Genomic DNA, 23014 nt, shown 5'->3' with positions numbered 1-23014 from the left:
TGATACTATAATGTTAAGAACAAACAGAGCCTGCATAATCTGCTAATTCTATAATTTTTTTAATCTCAATTTAACAGGTCTGAGAACACAATTTTCATATTGTTAAAACACAATGGTTTTCCTATGTTATACTTTTTAATGTACAACTGATCAGGAAACATATTTGTAACTGAGCAAAAGAGAGGTAAGGCCATTAATAACAAAGCTAATATGGATCTCTGAGGGGAAAAAAAAGGCCCAATATCTATATTGAACTTAATGAAATTTTAGTGTTTTGTTAACCAAGTTCTCAACTCAGTACAGACCCTCTCCAAATATGGCAGTTCTTTCAACAACAACAGTAAATTAAGTTTTGGGAGAAATTTCTGGGTTACAGAACTAAATAAAAATTGTGCAGCCCTCCCTCCCTCCCTCCCTCCCTTCCTTCCTCCCTCCCTTCCTTCCTTCCTTCCTTCCTTCCTTCCTTCCTTCCTTCCCTCCCTCCCTCCCTCCCGGTACGGGGGTTCCTGGCAGCCCTTCTACCTCCGGGCTATACTCCCAGACCTATTTTATATTTTTATTTGGAAATAGGGTCTCTTAAGCCAGCGCAGCTGGCTTCAAATCTGAGCGATCCTTCTGTCTCCGCCTCCCAAGCGCGGGGATTACAAGTGTGCGCCACCACACCCGGTGTTGTTTACTTTCTAATAGAACTAAATTTTATGCTTTTCTCATTGGGCGTAATCATGCATCTAATATACGCAGTGACACATACTCAAAGAACCCTTTCCTTATTAACCAAAATATCCTATGAAGTCTGTACACACACACACACACACACACACACACACACACACACACACACACACACACATCTCTCCCATATGTCACCACTTATTCCTTGCCCCATTCATACTAACATTCACTCTCATTCCCCTTACCATGGGCAGGTCTTTTAGGATCTGAATTCCATCTCCAGGCCCCATGTGTGCTATGTGGTTAAAATTAGTTGGGTTAGAAATTAATTTATTTCTCATTTCTGGATCTCGTAGCATCTCCCTATAAGACAAAATTCCTATTAAGACACTTTTACCATTGTCAATTTAGATAAAAAACATTTATTTTTATGGTTTCATAAAAATAAAATTATAAAAATATAATTAGAAGAATAGATTCAATTAATAATTCACTTCCTTAGAATGCATTTATTTATTTATTTATTTATTTATTTATTTATTTATCTATCTATCTATCTATCTATCTTGGTACTGGGGACTGAACCCAGAGGCATTATACCTCCAAGCTACACCCTCAGCTACACCCCTACTATTTTATTTTTTCTTTGGAAACAGGGTCTTTTTTTTTTTTTTCTGGCGGGTCTGGGGATAGAACCCAGGAGTATTCGACCTCTGAGCTACAGCCCCTGCCCTATTTTTTATTCTTTATTTTGAAACAGGGTCTCACTGAGTTGCAGAGGGCCTCACTAAGTAGCTGAGGCTGTCGGCGAGCTGCGATCCTCCTGTCTCAGCCTCCAGTATGCTGGGATTACAAGTGTGCGCCACCATGCCCAGCTGGAAACAGGGTCTTTCTAAATTGGTGAGGCTGGCTTTGTACTTGGAATCCTCTTGTCTTAGCCTTTCAAGTAGTGAGACTGTAGGTGTGCTCCACCATGCCCAGCTTGTTTTTAATGAAAAGGTCTTATGATTTTGGGTAGGAAAAAGGAGAAGGTCCTTTTACTTATTTATTTTATTTTGTTAGTATTAGGGATTGAACCCTATAGACCACTGAGCTACCACTCTACCACTGAGCTACATTCCCAACCCAAAATGGTCCTTTTACACTTAGATGGCAAGGAACCTCTGTTCTGTTTTATAGTTCTAAATATTTTATGTATGTCTTTCAACATAATTGGTAACATGTTAGAAATGTTTCTATACGCAGCTGAAAATACAAGATTAATTTTGTTTGCTCATGAAGAAAATAGTTTTTATTTTTTGGCAGTACTGGGGATGAATCCCAGGGACATTCTACCTTTGAGCTACCCTCTCAGCCCTATTTTTTATTCTGTATTTTTCTGAAACAGGGTCTCACTGAATTGCAAAGGGCCTCACTAAGTAGCTGAGGCTTTCTGTGAATGGAGATCCTCCTGTCTCAGCCTCCCAAATGCTGGGATTACAAGCGTGTGCCACCACACCCAGCTTGAATTTTTAAAACACTAGGCACAGATATGATTTATGTTTATATTATAGAAATGTACATATTCCAAAGATTATAACTACTCCACGTATATACAGAGTTGAATCAAAAGATAATACTTAATCCAGTATATTCGCATAACTTTGGGAATATTAATTAAATGACACTGAGAAGTTAAATTCATTATTGCAGTTTTATATTTTTGTGGTGCTGAGTATGGAGCCCAGGGCTTTGCATATGGTAGGCAAATATTCTACCACTGAGCCACACCCCCAGCCCCGCAGGTTTTGGTAACATAGAAGAACAACAAATTTTCAGATATCAAATTTTCCTTCCAGATTAAATAGAATACAACCAGATAGTCTTCACATATTGAAAGCTTGAAAGGACTACAAATAAAAATCGAGTATTTACCTCCTCTGTTGCATCCTTTCTTCCTCTGGGACTCTGAAGGAGTAACGCCGCTTGTTGTTGATATTTCTAACCATTTGTTTCCGACTATTATCTGAAGTTTCAGGAACTACCAGTTCATCCCCTTCTGTTAAAAAAAATACAGAGAATAATGATGTTGTTTAAATGCTTTTCCTCCATTAATCTCCATGATAACATAATCAATTGTACCGTATATGCAATTCTGACTTTTAAAAGTCATGCATATGTAAAGAAATATATGCTGACTGGGCGCAGTGGCTCATGCCTACTTGGGAGGCTGAAGCAGTAAGGTCTCAAGTAATGTCAGTCTGGGCAACTCTGTGAGATCTTATCTCAAAATAAACTTTAAAAATGGGGTAGGGATATAGCTCAAAGGCAAAACTCCTGGGTTCAATCCCCAATGAAAAATAAATAAAATAAGATAAATGCTGAAATTAAACATAGCTTACAAAGTACGTCTTCACTTTTATTTGACTATAAACACAAAATTTCACAAATTTTCAAGAAAACCATAGTTCTCTTGGTGTCCTGTTCCTTTGACTAGCCAACTCATACCTAATACCTCTACACTATTTACTCTTTCCCTACAGATAGTAGTCTTAGTGGCTTAGGATGTAAAAAAGCCTCTACTGGGGGTTTTTGTGTGCCATAAAGGGGTGGAATTCAGGGCCCTGTGGAAGCTAGGCAAGCGCTCTACCACTGAGCTATAAACCTAGCTCCCAAAAGATGCTATTGCTTTTTTAATAGATTATTTAAAAAATGCTATTTTTAATGTGCCCCAGTAATCAGGCATAAATAGCAAGCTATTCATGTAAAATAAGAATTAAGTTATTTTTACATAACAAATATTTCCTTTAGAAGATGCCATTTATGAGTCATGGATTAAGGAAAGGAAAGTTCCCAATGCCTTTCTTTATTAAGGTTAAGGGCCTGCCACTATTTCTACTTTTCTGATACTGGGGGGTTGATGATATTTATTGTATATCCCAAGCAACCCACCACTACCTTGTCCTATTTCAAGTAACAACTAGAAGTAAACAACTGTCAAAAAGGGACTCTGAAAACCTGCTGGGCTTTGTGAATATACTCTAAAAAGAAAACTGACATAGAACATGACAGGGAATGCCATTATCTAAATGAGAAATAAAGAAAAAGCCAATCTTTAGAAGCTGAAAAACTGAAGTTAGAAGGTGGAAAGAAGCCAGAGGCCTAGAAGGCAAGGCAAAATGGATGGTTACCAAAAAGCAATACTCTCTTTGTAGGGTAATCATGTAGCATAATCTGATCATTTTCTCAACAAAAAATATTAAGGATGGAATTTTTAAAGTGGACGAGAATGTGGAATACAATTCTGAGATTTGAGAGGTAAAGTAGGATTTAGTGAATTATGATGGCAATATGAAATTTGGGACAGCTAAAAGGCTGCAGGAGCATTTAAGACAGAAAAAGAAGGGACCTCTAGGAAATCAAATTTCCTTCCTTTCTCAAAGAACAGTATAACTATATTGAAATCTTGTCCGACCTTCTCCCCGCTCCAAGTTCTACCTCCACTCCTAGCCTAGAGCAGAAAGTTGAAGGCCTGGGAAGAAACAGATGGAACAGGTTTTGTCCTAGACACTACTCTTTCCCTCCAGATAGTATCAGTGGCTTAGGATGGAAAAAGCCTCTACTGGGGGTTTTTGTGTGCCATGAAGGGGTGGAATTCAGGGCTCGGTGGAAGCTAGGGCTTTAAGGCCAGCATGGCCACATAAAGTGAGAACAGGGTGGATCCAATCTTATACAAATATTTGGAGTTTCTTTAAGAAACAGAGTACAAAATTAAGTATAGACTTTTAAGAGCCTAAAGATTAAATTTCATCAGCTTTCTGGTAAATCAATCTGGGTGGACACCAAGAATAAAAAATCTGAATGTCTTTCTCAAGTCACATGAAGATATTCTCTCATAGACTTGTGCTCTTCACCAGTCTATACACCAAGAAAGTTCTAATTCCTGGAAGATACACCAAGCACTGAACCAGAAAGCCAAGCAATCTGTGTTATTTCACTACCTAAAATCAAAACAAAAATAACAAAAACAAATATATTATTGATAGATTTCTTTATAGAACACAAATTTTTAAGTAAAATGCCTAGGAATATATCTAACCAAGGGGGTAAAAGACCTCTACAATGAAAATTATAAAATACTAAAGAGCCAGGTGTGGTGGTGCACGCATGTAATCCCCACGCTTGGGAGCTGAGACAAAAGGATTGCACAGGTTCTAAGCCAGCCTCAGCTACTTAGTGAGGCTCTCAGCAACTTAGTGAGACCCTGTTTCCAAATAAAGTATAAAATAGGTCTAGGAGTATAGCCCGGAGGTAGAAAAGCCCCTGGGTTCCACCCCCAGTACCACAACAAACAAACAAACAAACAACCCCCCAAAAACTAAATAAAGAAATCGAAGATCTTAGAAGATAAAAGGATGTCCCATGTTCTTGGGTAGGCAGAATAAATATTATCAAAATGGCCATTCTGTCAAAAGTGATCTATAGATTCAATGCAATCCCTATTAAAATGCCAATGTCATTCTTCAAATAGCTAGAAAAAGCAGTCATATGGAAAAGCAAAAGATCCAGAGGAGCCAAAACAATTCTCAGCAATAAGAACCATGCAGGAGGCATCACAATACCTGACTTCAAATTATACTACGCTACAGTAATAAAAACAGCATGGTATTGGCACAAAAACAGACACATAGACCAATGAAACGACAATAACAAAAAAAGGTAAAGAAACAAATCCACACACTTACAGCCAATTGATTTTTGACAAAGGTGCCAAAAATGTACATTGGTGAAAAGATAACCTTTTCAACAAATGATGTTGGGAAAACTGGTTCTTCATTTGTAGAAAAATGGAATTAAATCCAAAACTCTCACCCTGTACAAGAGTCAACTCAAAATGGATCAAAGACCTAGAAATTAGACCACAGACTTTGAAATTACTAGAGGAGGGCATAGGACCAACACTCCAACATATAGGCACTAGTAAAAACTTCCTCAATAAGATCCTGAAAACTTAGGAAATCAAAACAAGAATAAATGGGATAGCATTAAATTAAAAAGAGTCTAAAGAGAGAGCCTAAAGAATGAGAGAAGGGTTTCGTCAGCTATTCCTTTGATAGAGAAATAATATCCAGAATATACTAAAAACTAACACTAAAACAAAACAAAATAAACTCTAATCAAGAATAGACAACTGAATTAAAATTATGGGAATAATTTTAATTATTATTATGGGAACACACAATAGAATTCTACTTAGCTATAAAGAAGAACAAAATCATGTCATTCCCAAGAAAATGGAAAGACTTGGAGAACATTATGTTAAGTAAGATCAGCCAAGCACAGAAAGAGAAGAGACATATGTTTTCTCTAATATGCCCAAACTAGGATGTATTAGAGATACAAGAGGGACTCCAGATAATGGAGGGGAAACCTCAGCAAAGCTGAAATGGAAGGGTAGGAGACAAATAAAGCTGAGGTTGATTAGTGGAGGAGCTATAACTGAATATGTGTAAAAATATGAATGTAGCATGGTTAACCTGGAGACTCATTGTTGGGAGGGATATAGGGGAAGTGGGTTGTGGGGAGAGGGCACCAAGCATAGTCTGAATGTTTGCCATTTTCAATATGATCCATAAAAAAAATTTCTTACTTTGAAAAAAAAAAAACTACACTGAGATTCTATCTAACTCCTATTAGAGTGGTAATCAAAAATTTAAACAACATTAATTGCTAGTTAGAATGTGGGGTGGGGAAATACAGATTCTTTTTTTTTTTTTTTTTTTTTTGGTGGTACTGGGGTTGGAACCCGGGGACTTTTCTACCTCTGGGATATACTCCCAGACCTATTTTATACTTTTTTGGAAACAGGGTCTCACTAAGCTGCTGAGAGCCTCACTAAGTAGCTGAGGTTGGCTTCCAACCTGTGTGATCCTCCTGTTTCAGACTCCCAAAGGGTTGGGATTATATACTATTAGTAGGATTGCAAATTAGTACAGCTACTATGGATATCAGTGTGGAGATTCCTAAGAATCTGGAAATGGATCCACCATACAATTCACCTATACCACTCCTGGGTATCTTTCCAAAGGGATTGAATCAGAGTATTATAGTGATAATGCATATCCATGTTTATAGCACCATAATCATGATAGCCAAATCATGGAACCAAACTACACATTCATCAAAAAATGAATGGATTACAAAATTATGGGATAACCATTCAATGGAATCCTACTTAGCCATAAAGAACAAAATTGTCATTTGCAGGAAAATGAATGGACCTGAAAAACATCCTTAAGTGAGATGAGCTGGTCACAGAAAGAAAGGGTCATATGTTTTCTCTTATATGTGGAAGTTAGGGAGTAACAGAGGTACAAGAGGGACTTTAGATAATGGAGGAGAAATGGTTCAGGGGAAGGTGGAGGTGGGGTGGGGAGGAGGAAGAAGTTACATACATAAGTGTGAAATTACCAATGCCACCCCCCACCATATGTGGTGCTAGGGATTGAACCCAGGAGTATTCTACCTTCAAGCTACACCCTCAGCCCGTTTTTGTTTTGTTTTGGAGACAGGGTCTCACTGAGTTGCAGAAAGCCTAAATAGCTGGCTGTGGACCTGGATACTCCTGTCTCAGCCTCCCAAGTACTGGGATTACAAGCATGCACCACCACTGGCCAGCCAATGCCAATCTCAGTATCAAGTATGGAAAGGGAAGGGAGTAGGTAGTAAGTAAGAAAAATGCTCACCAAGTACTATGTGCATGTAAGTCATTATCACTCTTAACTACACAATGATGTGAGAGTACAATGCACCAATAAAAGTATAAAAATAAATTTTAAAAGATCTTACTACTTATGGATAATAGATATAAACTTTTTTTTTCTGCATTATTGGGGATTAAACCCAGAGGCATTCTACATCCCAGCTATACTCTTAGCCCTATTTTTTATTCTTTATTTTGAAACAGGGTCTTACTAAGTTGTAGAGGGCCTCACTAAGTAGCTGAGGCTGGCCGTGAATCTGTGATCCTTCCATCTCAGCTTCCCAAGTATTGGAATTAAATTACTTGAGGGCAATGTTTTCACTTATATTTCCATCAGTTTAAATATTATTTTAAACATATAGTAGACCACAGTACATTTTTATTAAATAGTTTTACCACAAAAGATAAAAAATTTATTAATAGTTCTTTTGGCAGAAATCCATTGTTATGACACAAAAATGACTTTTTATTATAGAAAAGGGTACAGTATTTGTTAAAAGTGTGATTTTTAACTGTTCAGGCCCATACTGATAGCAAACAACATTTAATTCCAAGTGAACAGTATCTCTGGCATTTTACCTATGTGGTATGAAATTACAGGTGTGAAGATCTCACCGCACTACTTTGGTAACTGACCAAATTGTTTCTTGTCAGCTGGACATGGAGGCACACACTTGTAATCCTAGTACTTGGGAAGCTGAGACAGGAGGATCACCGGTTCATGGCCAGCTTCAGCTACTTAGTGAGGTCCACTGCAACTTAGTGAGACCCTGTTTCAAAATAATGAGTAAGAAGTAGGGCTGGTGGTGTAGTTCAGAGATAGAATGCCCCTGGGTTCAATGCCTCTGGGTTCAATCCCCAGTACCACCAAAAAAAAAAAAAAAAAAAAAAAAAAAAAAAAAAAAAAAAGGGGTTCTTATTTCCACTCCTGATTCTGGGCACTTCTATGATTTTCCTCCTTCCTGCTCATTTCCATGTTATCATTAGCACTTCAGGAGTGCTAAACCCTTTGCAATGGCAAAAGATGGATCCCTGAAGTCCCCAAATGGAGCTCTGGATGAGTTTGATGCTACTAATTCTGGGTAGGTTCTATTTTTTTTTTTTTTTTTTTTTTGGTGGTACTGGGGTTCCTGGATACCCTTCCACCTCCGGGTTACACTCCCAGGCATATATATATAATTTTTTTTTTTTGAAACAGGGTCTCTTAAGCCAGCAAGGCTGGCTTCGAACCTGCACGATCCTCCTGTTTCCGCCTCCCAAGCACAGGGATTACAAGCGTGCACCACCACGCCCGGCTTGGTTCTATGGTTTTAAAAGTACACAAGATGTATTCAGCAGAAAATAACACGGTGTGTCAGAATGAATGCAAGCTTAAATAGAATTACTTTTGTCCAATAGCTTATCCTAATATACTAAGAGTATGACCAAGACTACACACCCTGGAGTAAGATATACATGGGCTTAAATTTGGACTCTGGCACTTATTCATATGGCCACAACAGTCAGCTCAGAGCGAATATTTCCATTGAAGCTATTCTACTAATGTAAGTATTCTCTTACCTGCCATCTTATTTTTGAAATATATTAATCTAATTGTCTCCAACCCTAAAATATTTAGTGATCCTTCACTGTTTAAAGGTCGAACCTAAAATAAGAAAAATAAAAATTAGCATTTCAACAAAACCTTTAAAAATTAAATCATAAAACTTTTGGACTATTTATAAACCAGTACTAGAAAGACCTTTATTTATGTACTTCCTCTCAGAAAAAAATTCTGACTGGAAAAGCATAAGATCATCTAATTTGAGAAAACAAATTTACAATGGTAACATTTTAAAGAAGGAATATCCTGGGCAAATAAATAAATTTAAGTAGAAATACATTTAAGCCTTCAATTTGACTTAATGCTGTTAGTGACAAAATAACTACACTAAAAAAATTTAACACAGATGCCCTGACAAATTCTTATCATTACATGCTAATGGCCCACAGGTGACAGAAATGACAGTGCAGATGAAGACATGGAAGAAAGTGGTGAGTGAAACTGAATCCACACTTCAGACCACATATAAGATTCAATTCCACATGAGATAGGCATGGAATAGGCAAAACTTTAAAACATTTGGAGGAAAATAAAGGTCATATATTTAATTCTGAGGCAGGAAAGTGTCTGGAAAGAAGAGAAAGAAGACAAGAAAAATACATTTAACTAGAGTAAAATTAGTAATTTCTATTCTGGAAAATACATCCATAGATTACAGAGAAAAGATTTACCTCATGCATTATATATGATTCATATTATATAAAGAAATCCAATAAATCCTTAAATAAAAGATAGCAAATCCAAGATAAAAAATAAATAAAAAACATGACCAGGCATCTTCATGGAAGAGGAAATATGACTGACAAATAAAATATTCCTAATCACATATAACTTGGGGAATGCACTAAATACTTCAACAAGATACCACTTTATAATCATTTATGAAACTATGTATTTTTTTGGGGGGGGTACTAAGGATTGAATCCCAGGGTATTCTAGCTCTAAGCTAACTTCCCAACCCCTTTCATTTTTTGTTTTGAAACAGGGTCTCAGAAGGTTGCTGAGGCTATCCTCAAACCTACAAGTCTCATGTCTCAGCCTCCCAAGTACTAAGATTATAGGCATGTGTCCCCACACCCAGCTTGAAACTATTAATTCTGACAATAGAAGGTGTTAAGATGTGGTTTAGTAAGATCTTTTATATGCTGTTGATGGACTGTCATTGGGCAGTATTATTTTGGAAAATAACATGACACTACCTCATGAAGCTAAACAATTGCAATTCCTGTGTCCCATCAATTTCATTCCTAGGCATATGACTTGACTCCTGTACACATATACCAATAGACATATGCAGGAACATTCACAACAGCAAGAACTTAGGAAATCAGTCAGAGACTTATTGCCTAGTTACTATAGTGATAGCCTAGTCATTGAAGAGGCAATTATTACAGTACATGTAGCAACATGCACGGATCTTAAAAATATAGTAAATGAGTAAAACAGCAAGGAAGAAATTGATGTGTGTGTGTGTGTGTGTGTGTGTGTGTGTGTGTGGTACTGGAGACTGAACTCAGGAGCATTCCACCTTTGATTTACACCTCCAGCTCTATTTTTATATTTTAGATTAAAAAAGGGTCTCACCAGGAGGATTGCGCAGGTTCGTAGTCAGCCTCGCTGGCTTAAGAGACTCTGTTTCCAAATAAATAAAAAAAGGTCTGGGAGTGGAGTGTAGCCCAGAGGAAGAAGGGCTTCTAGGAGCCCCAGCACCACACACACAAAAAAATAATAAATAAAAAATAAAAAAGGTCTCACTAAGTTGCACATGGCCTCACTAAGTTGCTCAGGCTGCTGGAGGCCTGTAATCCTCCTGTCTCAGCCTCCCAAGTACTGGGATTACAAGTGTTGCCACCATGCCCACCTGACAGTGATAATTTTAATAAATCTCAAAATCAATAAAAATAAAACAATGTATTGTTTAAGAATACTCAGATATGAAAAAAACAGTATTTTAAGAAAAACAACAGAATAATAAGCACAACATTCAGGAGAAAAACATGTGCCACCACACCTGGCTGACTGTGGCAATATTGACAAGAGATTGTTTCTCTGCTGTGGTTTAAAATTCGACACACATGAAATATGATGTGTGTGTGTGTGTGTGTGTGTGTGTGTGTGTGTGTGTGTGTGTTACTAGGACTTGAACTCAGGGGCATTCTACTTCTGAACTACACCCCCAGCCCTATTTTATTTTTTACTTTGAAACAGGGTCTCACTAGGTTGATGGGCGTTTCACAACTTGCTGAGGCTGTCCTCAAACCTGTGACCCTCCTGTCTCAGCCTCCCAAGTGCAGGGATTACGAGCATGCACCACCACGCCCGGCTTATTTTTTAGTTTTTTAATTTTTGGTGGTATTGGGGTTGCTGGAAGCCCTTCTACCTCCAGGCTACACTTCCAGACCTATTTATACTTTTTTTATTTGGAAACAGGGTCTCTTAAGCCAGCGCAGCTGACTGTGAACCTGCGCGATCCTCCTGTCTCTGCCTCCCAAGCGTGGGGATTATAAGCGTGCACCACCATACCCGGCTTATTTTTTTAATTTTTTAAAACAGGGTCTCACTAAGTAGCAGATGGCCTTGTGAACTTGCTATTACTCCTTTTTCTGATTCCCAAGAATTGGAATTACAGGCATGTGCCACCAAGTCAGGCTGGCTTTTATTAACAATGTTGCTACAAATAATAATATACAATGAACATAACAAATGTTACAAAAATTTATGTACCCCTCAAAGTGAAAGAGACAAGAAATGTAATCTTAACTTTTTTTCACCTAGTCTTTTAAACTGCCACTCAACTAATAATACACAAGCTAGATATACTGTATGTATTTGCATGAAACTATTACTCTTTATTTTTGCAAAGGAGTAGTTCTATACTTGTAAAGAATTTCTTTGCTATGAAAACAGAGAGATATGTTAAGGGAATATATTATATATCATTGGCAGTATGTAAAATATCTATTTTTTAATCATGAGATACCTAAACAGAGTTTTGGTTCTAAGTTTAATAATTTTTCTACACATGTTCTACGATTAAACACTGCATATCATTATATGAAAAAGTTATAGTTAGTAATAGCCATATATTCCTTTGAAGCTCCTTGATCCAAAAGTAGACATATTAGGTTGCAAGATACATTCTAGTTCTTCATTAAGATAACAATCAGACTTGTATAGTAAATGCTATACAAGTAGTATGGTATTAAGCTTATTATAAAGTCAACCAGTTCAGCTAAAATTTTAATGTTAAATTACCTTTTTGAGAGGAAGGGTCTGAATCCATTCCATGGAGTTCACATCAAAGATATCAACTGCATTTTCACTATACACTGAGAGATACGGTGCATTGTAACCTGGGAGAAGAAAAGGAGGGCATAGCCTTATTATTTAAACATTTTGACAGAACTATCCTAAATAACTATAGAGTGGAATCTCACAAAAATCATATTGTTATCATGTAAGAGCCACATCAAAACATTTCTGAGTAAATGAAACAAAAGGAAAAATTGACATAACATGATTCAGGTCTCATAATACAGGATTCTATTTATGCCTTGACCAAAAAAGGGATTTCATTACATTTTATTATTATTATTATTATTATTATTATTATTATTATTATTATTTTTGGTGGTACTGGGGTTCCTGGAAGCCCTTCTACCTCCAGGCTACACTCCCAGACCTATCATATATATATATATATATATATATATATATATATATATATATTTTTTTTTTTTTTTTTTTTTTGGGTGGTACTGGGGTTCCTGGAAGCCCCTCCTTCCTCCGGGCTACACTCCCAGACCTATTTTATATTTTTGAAACAGGGTCTCTTACGCCAGCACGGCTGGCTTCGAACCTGCGCGATCCTCCTGTCTCTGCCTCCCAAGCGCGGGGATTACAAGCGTGCACCACCACGCCCGGCTGGATTTCATTACATTTTAAAGTATTTGACCCTAATTAATTTATTAATAGTGAATCAAACTTAGAAAGCAGGGAAATTGTCTTTCTCTTTAGGTAGTGTTCTACTTCTGGTTACAGATATACGATAAAGCATCTGAGCACAGTTATATGAAAAGTGTAGATTCTCAGTATGTACTCACTGCAAGAATTAATATTAGCAAATGATGATACAAGCAAAAAGGGCAAATGATTTGCCTAAATTAAGGTTAAAGTTGAATTACTGGCAAAGTTACAAATAAAATCATATATTCTTAACTCTTACTTCACATTAGGATAGTCTGATTTACTATCTAGCTCAGTTACAAAACAGCATTCATTCTGTGTAATATGCCATACTGAAATATGATGTACAAAGTCCTGGATTTGATCCCCAACCTCTCATCCCCACACACAAAGTTTAATCTGGGTGTAGATAGGGTAAGAGATATTTTTCTTTTACTAGATTTCCTTATTTTTTCTGTAGTAAGCATTTATTGCCCTCCTAAACTTTCTTCCTTGAACCTTTATAACTTGATTGGACCCATTCCTCCTATGTCTTATTACAATGGGAGAAGTGTCACCACTACTGACCCATATAATTCGTCTGAGTTCATCTGTGTTTCCCATATAGTCAAACGTTCCCAAGTGGTTTCCTAGTGGCGTTTTCCTCTTTCTAACTAAGCTCAAGTATTTTACATTATAAATAAAACAATCTGGATTAGATACTCTTACTGCATGCTTTTACAGAACTCTCTTCCCACAGCACTTACATTCTACTGAAACTTCTTGTTTTACCAGGAATCTTTGCTACTGCACTCTATTCTCTATAAGGGTAAACTATTTTACTATTTCATATAGTGAAATGGCATGTATTTAATAATGTTTGCTTATTTACAACACTGGGGATTGAACCCAGAGACATTTTACCTCTGAGCTACGCCCCCAGCCCTATTTTATTTTTCATTTGAAAATGGTATCTCCTTAACTTGCTGAGAGACCTAAGTTGAGAGGCTGTCCTTAGATCTACAATGCTCCTGTCTCAGCCTCTCAAGTTACTGGGCTTCCAGGCGTGTGCCACGACGTCCAACTCTATTTAAAAAAAATTTTCTTGTGGTGCTAGGGATTGAACCCAGGGGCATTTTACCTATAAGCTACACCCCTAGCCAGATGTTTCTTTATTTTGAAACAGGGTCTCATTAACTTGTGGAGGGCCTAAGTAGCTGAGGCTGGCTTTAAACTTGTGATCGTCCTGTCTCAGCCTCCCAAGTACTAGGATTACAAGCGTGTGCCACCATGCCAGGCTCTTATTTTTTTGGTAACAGGATCTTGTTAGGTTGCTGAGGGTTTTGCTAAATGCTGAGGCTGTCCTTGAATCTGTGATCCTCCTGTCTCAGCCTCCAAAGTATTGGGATTACAGGTGTGCAATATCATGCCAAGTTCATGTATTAAAAATAACTGAATTGTCGGGTGTGGTGGTGGACGCTTTTAATCCCTGAGCTTGGGAGGCGGAGACAGGAGGATTGTGCTGGTTCGAAGCCAGCCTCTCTGGCTTAAGAGACCCTGTTTCAAAAAAAAAAAAAAAAAAAAAATATATATATATATATAAAATAGGTCTGGGAGTGTAGTCCAGAGGTAGAAGGGTTTCCAGGAACCCCAGTACCACCAAAAATAAAACAATAAAAAAATAAAAAAAACTGAATTATTACTTAATAATAAAAGTATTAAAAAATAATAAAAGTATTCAAGAATGTCTAAATAATTCTTGAAAGAATAAAATAAAAAAATTTTAAATATCTACCCATTTATAGATAGAAATGTAAAATGAAATAACCTTTTAATTACTACATTATGCCTTTACATAACTGATCAAATAATTCACTAAATAAGTCCTGTTAGCTAATGATACTTATGAGCCCTGCATTTTGGGGGACAATGAAGAGAACTAGTTAGGATTATTTCAAAATATAAAAACATGGGTTTAAAAACCCATTTCAATAAAGCAGTCCTTAGAATGTTTAGTTTTAATTATGTGCATATTAATGATCATATATTGTATATAATATTATATAAATAACATGTCATACTTAAAAATAAGAATGATTTAAAAATGTTTTAAAACCTGTTATTAATCATGACTACCCTTCGATGAAGTAGAGGGAAAAGAGGGAAACAGAAAGATAGACAGCTATAAGAGTTATTTATGGCATTATACATTTGAAAACAAAAGAAACCATTTGCTAGTACAAGTACCCCCCCCCAAAAAAAAAAAGACAGCTATAAGAAAGAGAGTCTTACAACAAGAGGAAGGATTTGCTGGCCACATCAATTCCTGTTGTCTAGATCTTCGGCCCTGGCAGTCAGTGTATATCCCAATGCTGTTAAAACACAGCAGGTATTCTTTACTGGAGATCTCAACTGCGCAGAGAGCATCCATTGGTTGATGTGTAATAAATGATAGTGTGTGGTCATTTGAATGGAGCATGCTGAACGGGCTTCCTTCTCCATTCAAGGGGTATCTTAGGAATCCCGACTGGAATCCCACACAGAGTTGTTCACTGAAGATTGCCATCCATTGGACATTATATGGGACTTGAATTTCCTTAAATTTTCTGTGACGGGTCTTGCTCTGAAATAGTTCATAACAGAAGACCTGCCTTTTCATAGCCACACACAGGCATGTGACAGCTCCATGGCGCACCTTCCCAGAAGTTATAGTTTGACACCCTTTGGTTTCTGCCAGCTTGTAAAAGTCTGTTTCTCGTCCATCCAATGCTAACATAGGAAAAAGTCGCACATGACGATTTCGTCCTGAGATCACGGCAACAAGCTGATCATTTGGAATGAGTTCAATCTGATGAATCTTCTTATTGTCACCAACTCTGATAATTTCTATACACAGAAATAACAAATCAAATGCAAAACAGCTTTGTATATTAATAATATCCTAATTATACTAAAAAGACATGTCAGTTTATAATAATAAAGATATATACACATAGAAGAATAAGAAATAGGAAATTACATAAGAAAAGAAGATAAGTAAACTCGTTACAAGATCATTTAACTCATGTACAGTAGGTATTAAATTTAGCACTGTGACTGCTGGCAGCCAAGGCAGCAAAGCAAAGAGCTCTAGTGTGAAAACATGCCCAATCTTTAAGATTTGGCACTACCCTCTGAGGAACTTCACCATGGGGATCCTGCTTTAAAAAACTGGGTAACTGAGTGACTCATATTTCTCTGAAAGTCTTTCTTTCTCCCTTCTTTCCTTCCTTTCTTTCCTTTTTGAAGAATCAGAGATTGAACCCAGGGGCATTCTACCTCTGAGCTACACCCCCAGCCCTATTTTTTATTCTTTATTTTGAAACAGGGTCTCACTAAGTTGCAGAAAGCCTCACTAGTTAGCTGAGGCTGTCTGCAAACCTGTGATCCTCCTGTCTCAGTCTTCCAAGTACTGGAATGACAGGCATGCACCTCCACATCTGGCTGAAGGTATTTCTAATGACATTAAAATGACACATGAAAGATAACATACACTCGATTAGGGGATTACAGAAATTAAAAATAATCTTTTTAGAATATTTTTAATTAGGTCTGAAAATTTTCATTTATAGAATAAGTAAGAGTAAATTCTACTCTGGAGCTAAGATTTTTCTAATATATGACTTAACAATGACTCCAAAATGTGTTCTCTTACCATCTTTGGTGACATGTACAACAAATAACCCTTCTTCATTTCCCAAAGCTATCCTTTCATGATCTATGTAAAACACAAACATGAAGAATTTTCATTAATGTAATAGAATAAGACATATAATAAAATTGGTACAAAAATGGAAATAAGTAAATATTCAATATAGAATAATTTACACTATGAATTTTCTTTCACATAATAAAGACCTCATACCTTTTAAAATAGAATAGAGGTTAAAAAAGATAAATATCTACAAAAAGTAAATGTTTGTTCAATGAGTGAAAAAATTAAAAACATAGTTTTATTGGTACAATAAATCTGGTTCCATCTGTTGTTTGGTGAGGAAAAAATGTGACAAGCATTTGAGACTTACTTATTAAATTTAGTAGAAAGCAACAAGAGCCAGGCGTGGTGGCGCACACTTGTAATCCCAGCATTTGGGAGGCTGAGACTGGAGGATCGCGATTTGTGGATCAACTCAGTGAGACCCGATTTTAAAATAAAGAATAAAAAATTGGGCAGGAGGTGTAGTTCGGAGGTCAAATGTCTCTGGGTTCCAGCCCCAGACCCGCAAAAAAAAAAAAAAAAAAAAAAAAAGAGAGAGAGAGAGAGAGAGAGAGAGAGAGAGAGAGAGAAGAGAGAGAAAGCAACAGAGTTGGTAATAATAAAGTGAAAATTTAAATCTCCAGATACAGAAGCTGCCCATTATTGAGGGCATTTTATTTACTTTTATTTATTTGGGGGGACAGTAGGGGTTGAACCCAAGGACATTCTATCTTTGACTTATAACCCTAGTCCTATTTTTGTTTTTTTCTTTTTAAACAGGGTCATGCTAAGTTGCCGAGGCTGGCCTCGAAGCTGCAATCCTCTGGTCTCCAGAAGCCCAAGTACAAGGATTATATCCACACACTACCACACCTGGTTCTTGAGGGTATTTTTTTTTTAATTTTATTTTTTGTGGTACTGAGGATGGAACCCAGGGGCATTCTACCTCTGAGTGACACCCCCAGATCTATTTTTTTAAAATTCTTTATTTTGAAACAAGATCTCACTGAGTTGCAAAGGGCCTTACTAAGTAGCTGAGGCTGGCTTCGAACTTGCGCAATCCTCCTGTCTCAGCCTCTCAAATGCTGGGATTACAAGCATATGGCACAATGCCTGGCTTGTCGAGGGTATTTTAAATGCCGGGTACTATGTGTTAGATACACCATGTTTTCTTTCTTTCTTTTCTTTTGCAGTTCTAGGATAGAACCTAGGGTGCCTCCTGTGCTAGGCAGGCACTTTATCACTGAACTGTATCCCTGGCCTACATACAATGTCTTTAAAATTTCTTGATAACCCTGGCAAGGTAATTAGTATATTATGTATTACATATGAAACATTTTTTTTCTAAAAAATAATTCACACAAATAAAACAAACAGATTAGTAGACCAATTTTTTTTTTTTTTTTTTTTTTTTTTGGTGGTACTGTGGTTCCTGGAAGCCCTTCTACCTCCGGGCTACACTCCCAGACCTATTTTTACATTTTTATTTGGAAACAGGGTCTCCTAAGCCAGCGCACGCGGCTGGCTTCGAACCTGCGCGATCCTCCTGTCTGCCTCCCAAGAGCGGGGATTACAAGCGTGCGCCACCACGCCCGGCTCTAAGTGCATTTTTTTTTTCCTGAAAAGAAAGCAGTGATAAAAATTGGTCTACTGCCGGGCGTGGTGGCGCATGCTTGTAATCCCCGTGCTTGGGAGGCAGACAGGAGGATCGCGCAGGTTCGGAGACCCTGTTTAATTTGCTGAAAAAAATGAAGATTTATATAGAGGTCTCATCCATTGGATATATATTACTGAAAGTTGTTTAGTTGTGATAGAACATGTATTGTGATGGACATTGGGGGTTCCTCAGGGAAGGCCATTCCCAACTCATAAGGAGACCAATAAATAGTTATGATGAGTCAACAGATAACATAATTTCGTACCTATGATTGCTGCTGCCTGGGTTGTTTTAATGAGGGGTAGAGTGCTGTCATAAGCTTCTTTAGGAATGTAGATGGAGCGGTCTCTGAATTTATTTTTCTTCAGAATCTTGTGCAACTCACTCAGCACTCCCACCCACTTACTTTTCTCATTCTCACTATCTGCTAGCATCAGGATTGAACATTTGTTACTAGATGCTGAGAGCTGGGAAGCTGTGACCTAGGACAATTCAATCAATAGTCATGATATTAGAAAACATACCTTTTATAGCTAGTTTCATGAATAAACTAGTTTGCTTAGCACTCACCAACAAAATGATAATTCATTACATGATAACTACACAGAACTTAGATATTCTTAATCAGAATAATTAGTTTTAGTACTTGAATTCATGACAAAGGCAGGATACCATTCATAAATGTTAGTATCATTTTCATTTTCCTGGCTATAAAAGTATCAGAACACTATCATAGAAAAGGCATTATATGCTTATATAAAGATAACTGACATAATTGTTGAATATTAAGGAGATCTACATACTGTACAAGTACTAACTCATTTAACCCTTTTAACATCTTCATGAAATAGGAATTGTTATTACACCCTCATTTTAAAAGAAAAATGTAATAAAGAAAAATTAAATAGCTTCTCCACGGGCACAGAGTTAGAGGGCTGGAGCACTGCGTTTCTGCTTTGGTACCACTGATTAAATCCAAGGACATCCTACCTCCAGGCTATAGCTTCTTCCCTATTTATTTACTCATTTATTTATTTTTAGCACTGAGGATTGAACCCAAGGGCGTTATATCTCTAGGCTACACCCCTAGACCTATTTTATTTATTTAATTTTTGGAAAGAGGATCTCACAAGTTGCTGAGAACCTCACTAAGTTGCTGAAGGTGGCTCTGAACTTGGGATTCTCCTGTCTCAGCCTCCCAAATACTGGGATTACATGTGCCACTGTGCTAGGCTCCTTTTTAATTTTTATTTATTATGAAACAGATCTCTGGGAAATACTATTCTCTGTTACTTATAACATTAACTCACATTATCATTAAAGAATAGAACACTTGAATTAGTATTTAAATAAAGTCTTATCATTCTATAAATCATAATCAGAAGTTTAAAATTTTATATGTAGATTTCTTCTTAAAATAATTTAAGCATCAGTGACAATAAAAATCACACTGCCAATCAGTTATAGATAAGGGGGCTTCTATAGGTTCCCTTGTTGGCTGGGAGAGAATAAACAGTTGTGGGTCTGGGAACTGAAAGACAAGTATTCTCTGACCTTCCTTAGACAAAGACTCAGATAAATACTGAGCAGACAGTCATAAGACAGGGCAGCTTTAAAAAATCTTCTATTATCTAATTTGCTATTTCAAGATCACATTGTGGTATACAACCTCCAAAGACAGCTATCAATAATTCATCCTATGGAGTTCCATTCTTCTATTCTTCTTATCAAGTGAACCATTTTCTTTCCCCTTAAAACTGGGATGACCTCATGACTTCCTTTGACCAATAGAATGCAGAAGAGTTATTGTACCTGTTGTGGACCTACTCCAATACAGCATCCACTAAGAAAACTGAGATTATCAATCACCAACCAGCACAGAGGCAACAGATCTAACAACAAGGTCATCTGGGATGTTCTAGCTCCAAAAGAGCTGAAGGCAGCCCATATGAATGACCTTAGCTGACAAAGCAAGAACTGAACAGAATGATAAAAAATTGCACATCATTGTTGGTTAACCCACTAAGTTTTGGAGGAGATGTTATAAAGAAATAGATAACAAAAACAATATTTGAGAAATCTCATATTAATGCAATTTTCCATGAAGAAGTAATTCTTTCAAAACTTAATCTGGACTAAAATAATTACTTTTGAGGAAGCATATTTTAGAAGCCATATATTTATGCTTTGTATAGCTCTTATCCTAGTCAAGCTTAGCACCAATTTTGTATATATTCAAGTATTAGATAACATAAAATATATAAAGGAATAGAAGATTTGGTTCTACTCTAAGTTTAAGATTTATATGAAGAGGCAAAAATATTCACAAAAGATAAAAAACTCGGTGATCAAATTATAGAACATACTTACCCTAAATATACAAGGTATGTCCTTTCGACCCGCATGAATAACATCAGAAGCCAAGACTGAACTGACAGAAAACTCATCATCTCTGAAGTGAAACATTAAAAATGAGCTTAATGTGGCTATGTGTGTGAGGTTTTGGTTGTGTAACAAAAGTAACTTATATAAAGCATTCCTTAAAACACCCATATTTAAAATTTTTAAAAACTTGATTTTTCACCATTGTAACTGATGGCACTCAAAGTAATTTATTAAGAACAATGTAACAGTGGCACAATATATAAGAGCTACAAAGATCTGCTCCTTAACCAAAGATAAAAGGCCAGTTAAGTGTGCATATAGAATGAAATTTGAACCCTGATGGGTCCCCAGTGGACCCTCTTGCCTCATATAATAAATCTTATGTGTACTCAATTCAGATCATCTGACATTTCATTGTTTCTTCAATATGTAAAATAGAGTTCCTCCTCAAAAATTTATTCCTTGTGAATTCCTTAATTTTGTTATCAGCATTCCCTTAATCTTTTTTTTTTATGGTATTGGTGGTATTGGGGATTGAATCCAGGTGCATTCTACCTCTAAGCTACACCTTAGTCCTTTTTATTTTTGAAACAGGGTCTCACTAAGTTGCTGAGGCTAAGTCTGGCCTTGAACCAGTGATCCTTGCTTCTTGGTCTCCCAAGTACTGGGACTAGGGGTGTGTGTCACCAAGCATAGCTCCCTTAGTCTTAAAAGGCTGGACACCCACCCTTCCTTCTTTCCATAATGCTTTGCTATGTTATTCAAGCTGGCCTTGAATTCCTGGGCTTGAGATATCCCCTGCCTCAGTCTCTCCAGCAGCAGGGACTGGGACCATTTGCATGGGCTGCTTGGTCCTCCTTATGGCTCCATGTTCAGTCTCTTAGTAAGCTCTGCCAGATTTCCCTTGCTGATCTTTCTTGTATGTCACATTTTTGGGGGGCAGGAGACAACAAAGTAAGATGCAGGCATAAACCACCAATGTGAAGCACAACTGAAAATGCAAGTTTTGAGTAAAAAAACATGTGTTTGGTGGTTATTAATGCAAAATCTGAGGGTAAATAATATCTCTCAAGGAAATGGCTTGGAGTTGAGAAAAGGTACTTCAAGGGCAGGGGAAGAATATGAAACATGAGACCAGAAACATTCAAGAGCTGTCTTACCAAAATGTTCTCTGACTCACTATGTTTTCAAAGAGCTGTTTGATTTGGGGATTTTGATTCTCTTTCCTCACATAAGGTTATACTCTGCACCTTTAGGTGATGATATAAACATCACGTGTTAGGCCTCCATTACCCCACATCCTTTAAACTGGTCTTTTGGATCCAAACACCAGTTCCTAGCCGCACATGCTTAGCACACATAAGAACCTGCCCTAGAGCTGTATCTTACTTCCCATTTTAAATGATGTCACTGTAGCAGTATTAGTAAATTATAAAATTAACATGAAATTAGATTTTTTAAAGTAAAAGCATAGCAACATAAAATAAAAATAAAAAATTCTACGATTCCTATGATACAATGATATGCAAGTCTTCACCCCAGAGAACTTACCTCATGTCGATCACTTGACTAATGACAACACTGGGCTGAGATGCTTTTCCTTCAGCAATGTCATACAAAAAGAGTTTGAAGTCACAAACCACGGCCAGTGCTCTCTGCCATCCTTTCTTTACTCCAGCTGGTTTAGGAATCTTAGTTTTGTTTCAGATAGGAAAACACACAAAAAAACCCAACTCAAATAAAAGTGGCAATCAGCATCTCTTTAAATACATATGCAATTGTTGGGTGAAAACTTGAAGGCAATGTACATTAGTTTTAAGTCTGCCATTTTGGCCGGTAAAGTAAATGGGATGTACACCTCAATAAAATTAAGAAAAAAGTGAAAATACAATCTTCAAACACTGACTTCCATCTTTTACTGAGTTTTATATGGTACCATTTTAACTTTCACTACTAACCCATTAAAATTACACTTATGACTTTTTTTCTTGAAGTAGCATAAAAGCCAAATTTGGTAGTAAATGAAATTCAGCTTATACTATAAATATCTACTTATTCAAAATAAATAAGATTATGTCTAGCTATTATCTCATAATTCATAACCATATCCCACCTCTTTGGTAAGACCAGAGACCAAAGACTCCTTTATGGTGGTTTCAACATCTGTTCATCATAAGACAGGGATAATTTAAGAAAAGTTGATGACACTTTAAAATTTACTTCCAAGTAAAGGCTAGTTTTCATTTTGAAATAATTAGTCTGGACAAAACAAAA

The 23014-nt window shown here is 36.8% G+C and overlaps 1 protein-coding gene across 11 annotated transcripts in view; it reads right to left on the bottom strand.

Annotated features, from left to right (window-relative positions):
* The window catches only part of CDC42BPA (CDC42 binding protein kinase alpha), a gene marked incomplete at both ends in the record, with an annotated part of 335066 nt that overhangs the window by 25160 nt on the left and 286892 nt on the right, over positions 1–23014 (bottom strand). For all 11 annotated transcript variants that reach the window (XM_080699099.1, XM_080699104.1, XM_080699105.1 and 8 more), the window contains 9 exons: positions 918–1035; positions 2587–2710; positions 8975–9059; positions 12273–12370; positions 15255–15848; positions 16657–16719; positions 18621–18837; positions 20726–20807; positions 22292–22431. In XM_080699099.1, the coding sequence (XP_080555225.1) occupies positions 918–1035; positions 2587–2710; positions 8975–9059; positions 12273–12370; positions 15255–15848; positions 16657–16719; positions 18621–18837; positions 20726–20807; positions 22292–22431 (1521 nt within the window). The remainder of the gene's footprint in view (positions 1–917; positions 1036–2586; positions 2711–8974; positions 9060–12272; positions 12371–15254; positions 15849–16656; positions 16720–18620; positions 18838–20725; positions 20808–22291; positions 22432–23014) is intronic.

The sequence above is a fragment of the Muscardinus avellanarius genome (assembly GCF_963383645.1).
Source record: "Muscardinus avellanarius genome assembly, chromosome: 7".
In the NCBI taxonomy this organism is placed as follows: Eukaryota; Metazoa; Chordata; class Mammalia; order Rodentia; family Gliridae; genus Muscardinus; species Muscardinus avellanarius.
This window is presented reverse-complemented; position numbering and strand designations above follow the sequence as displayed.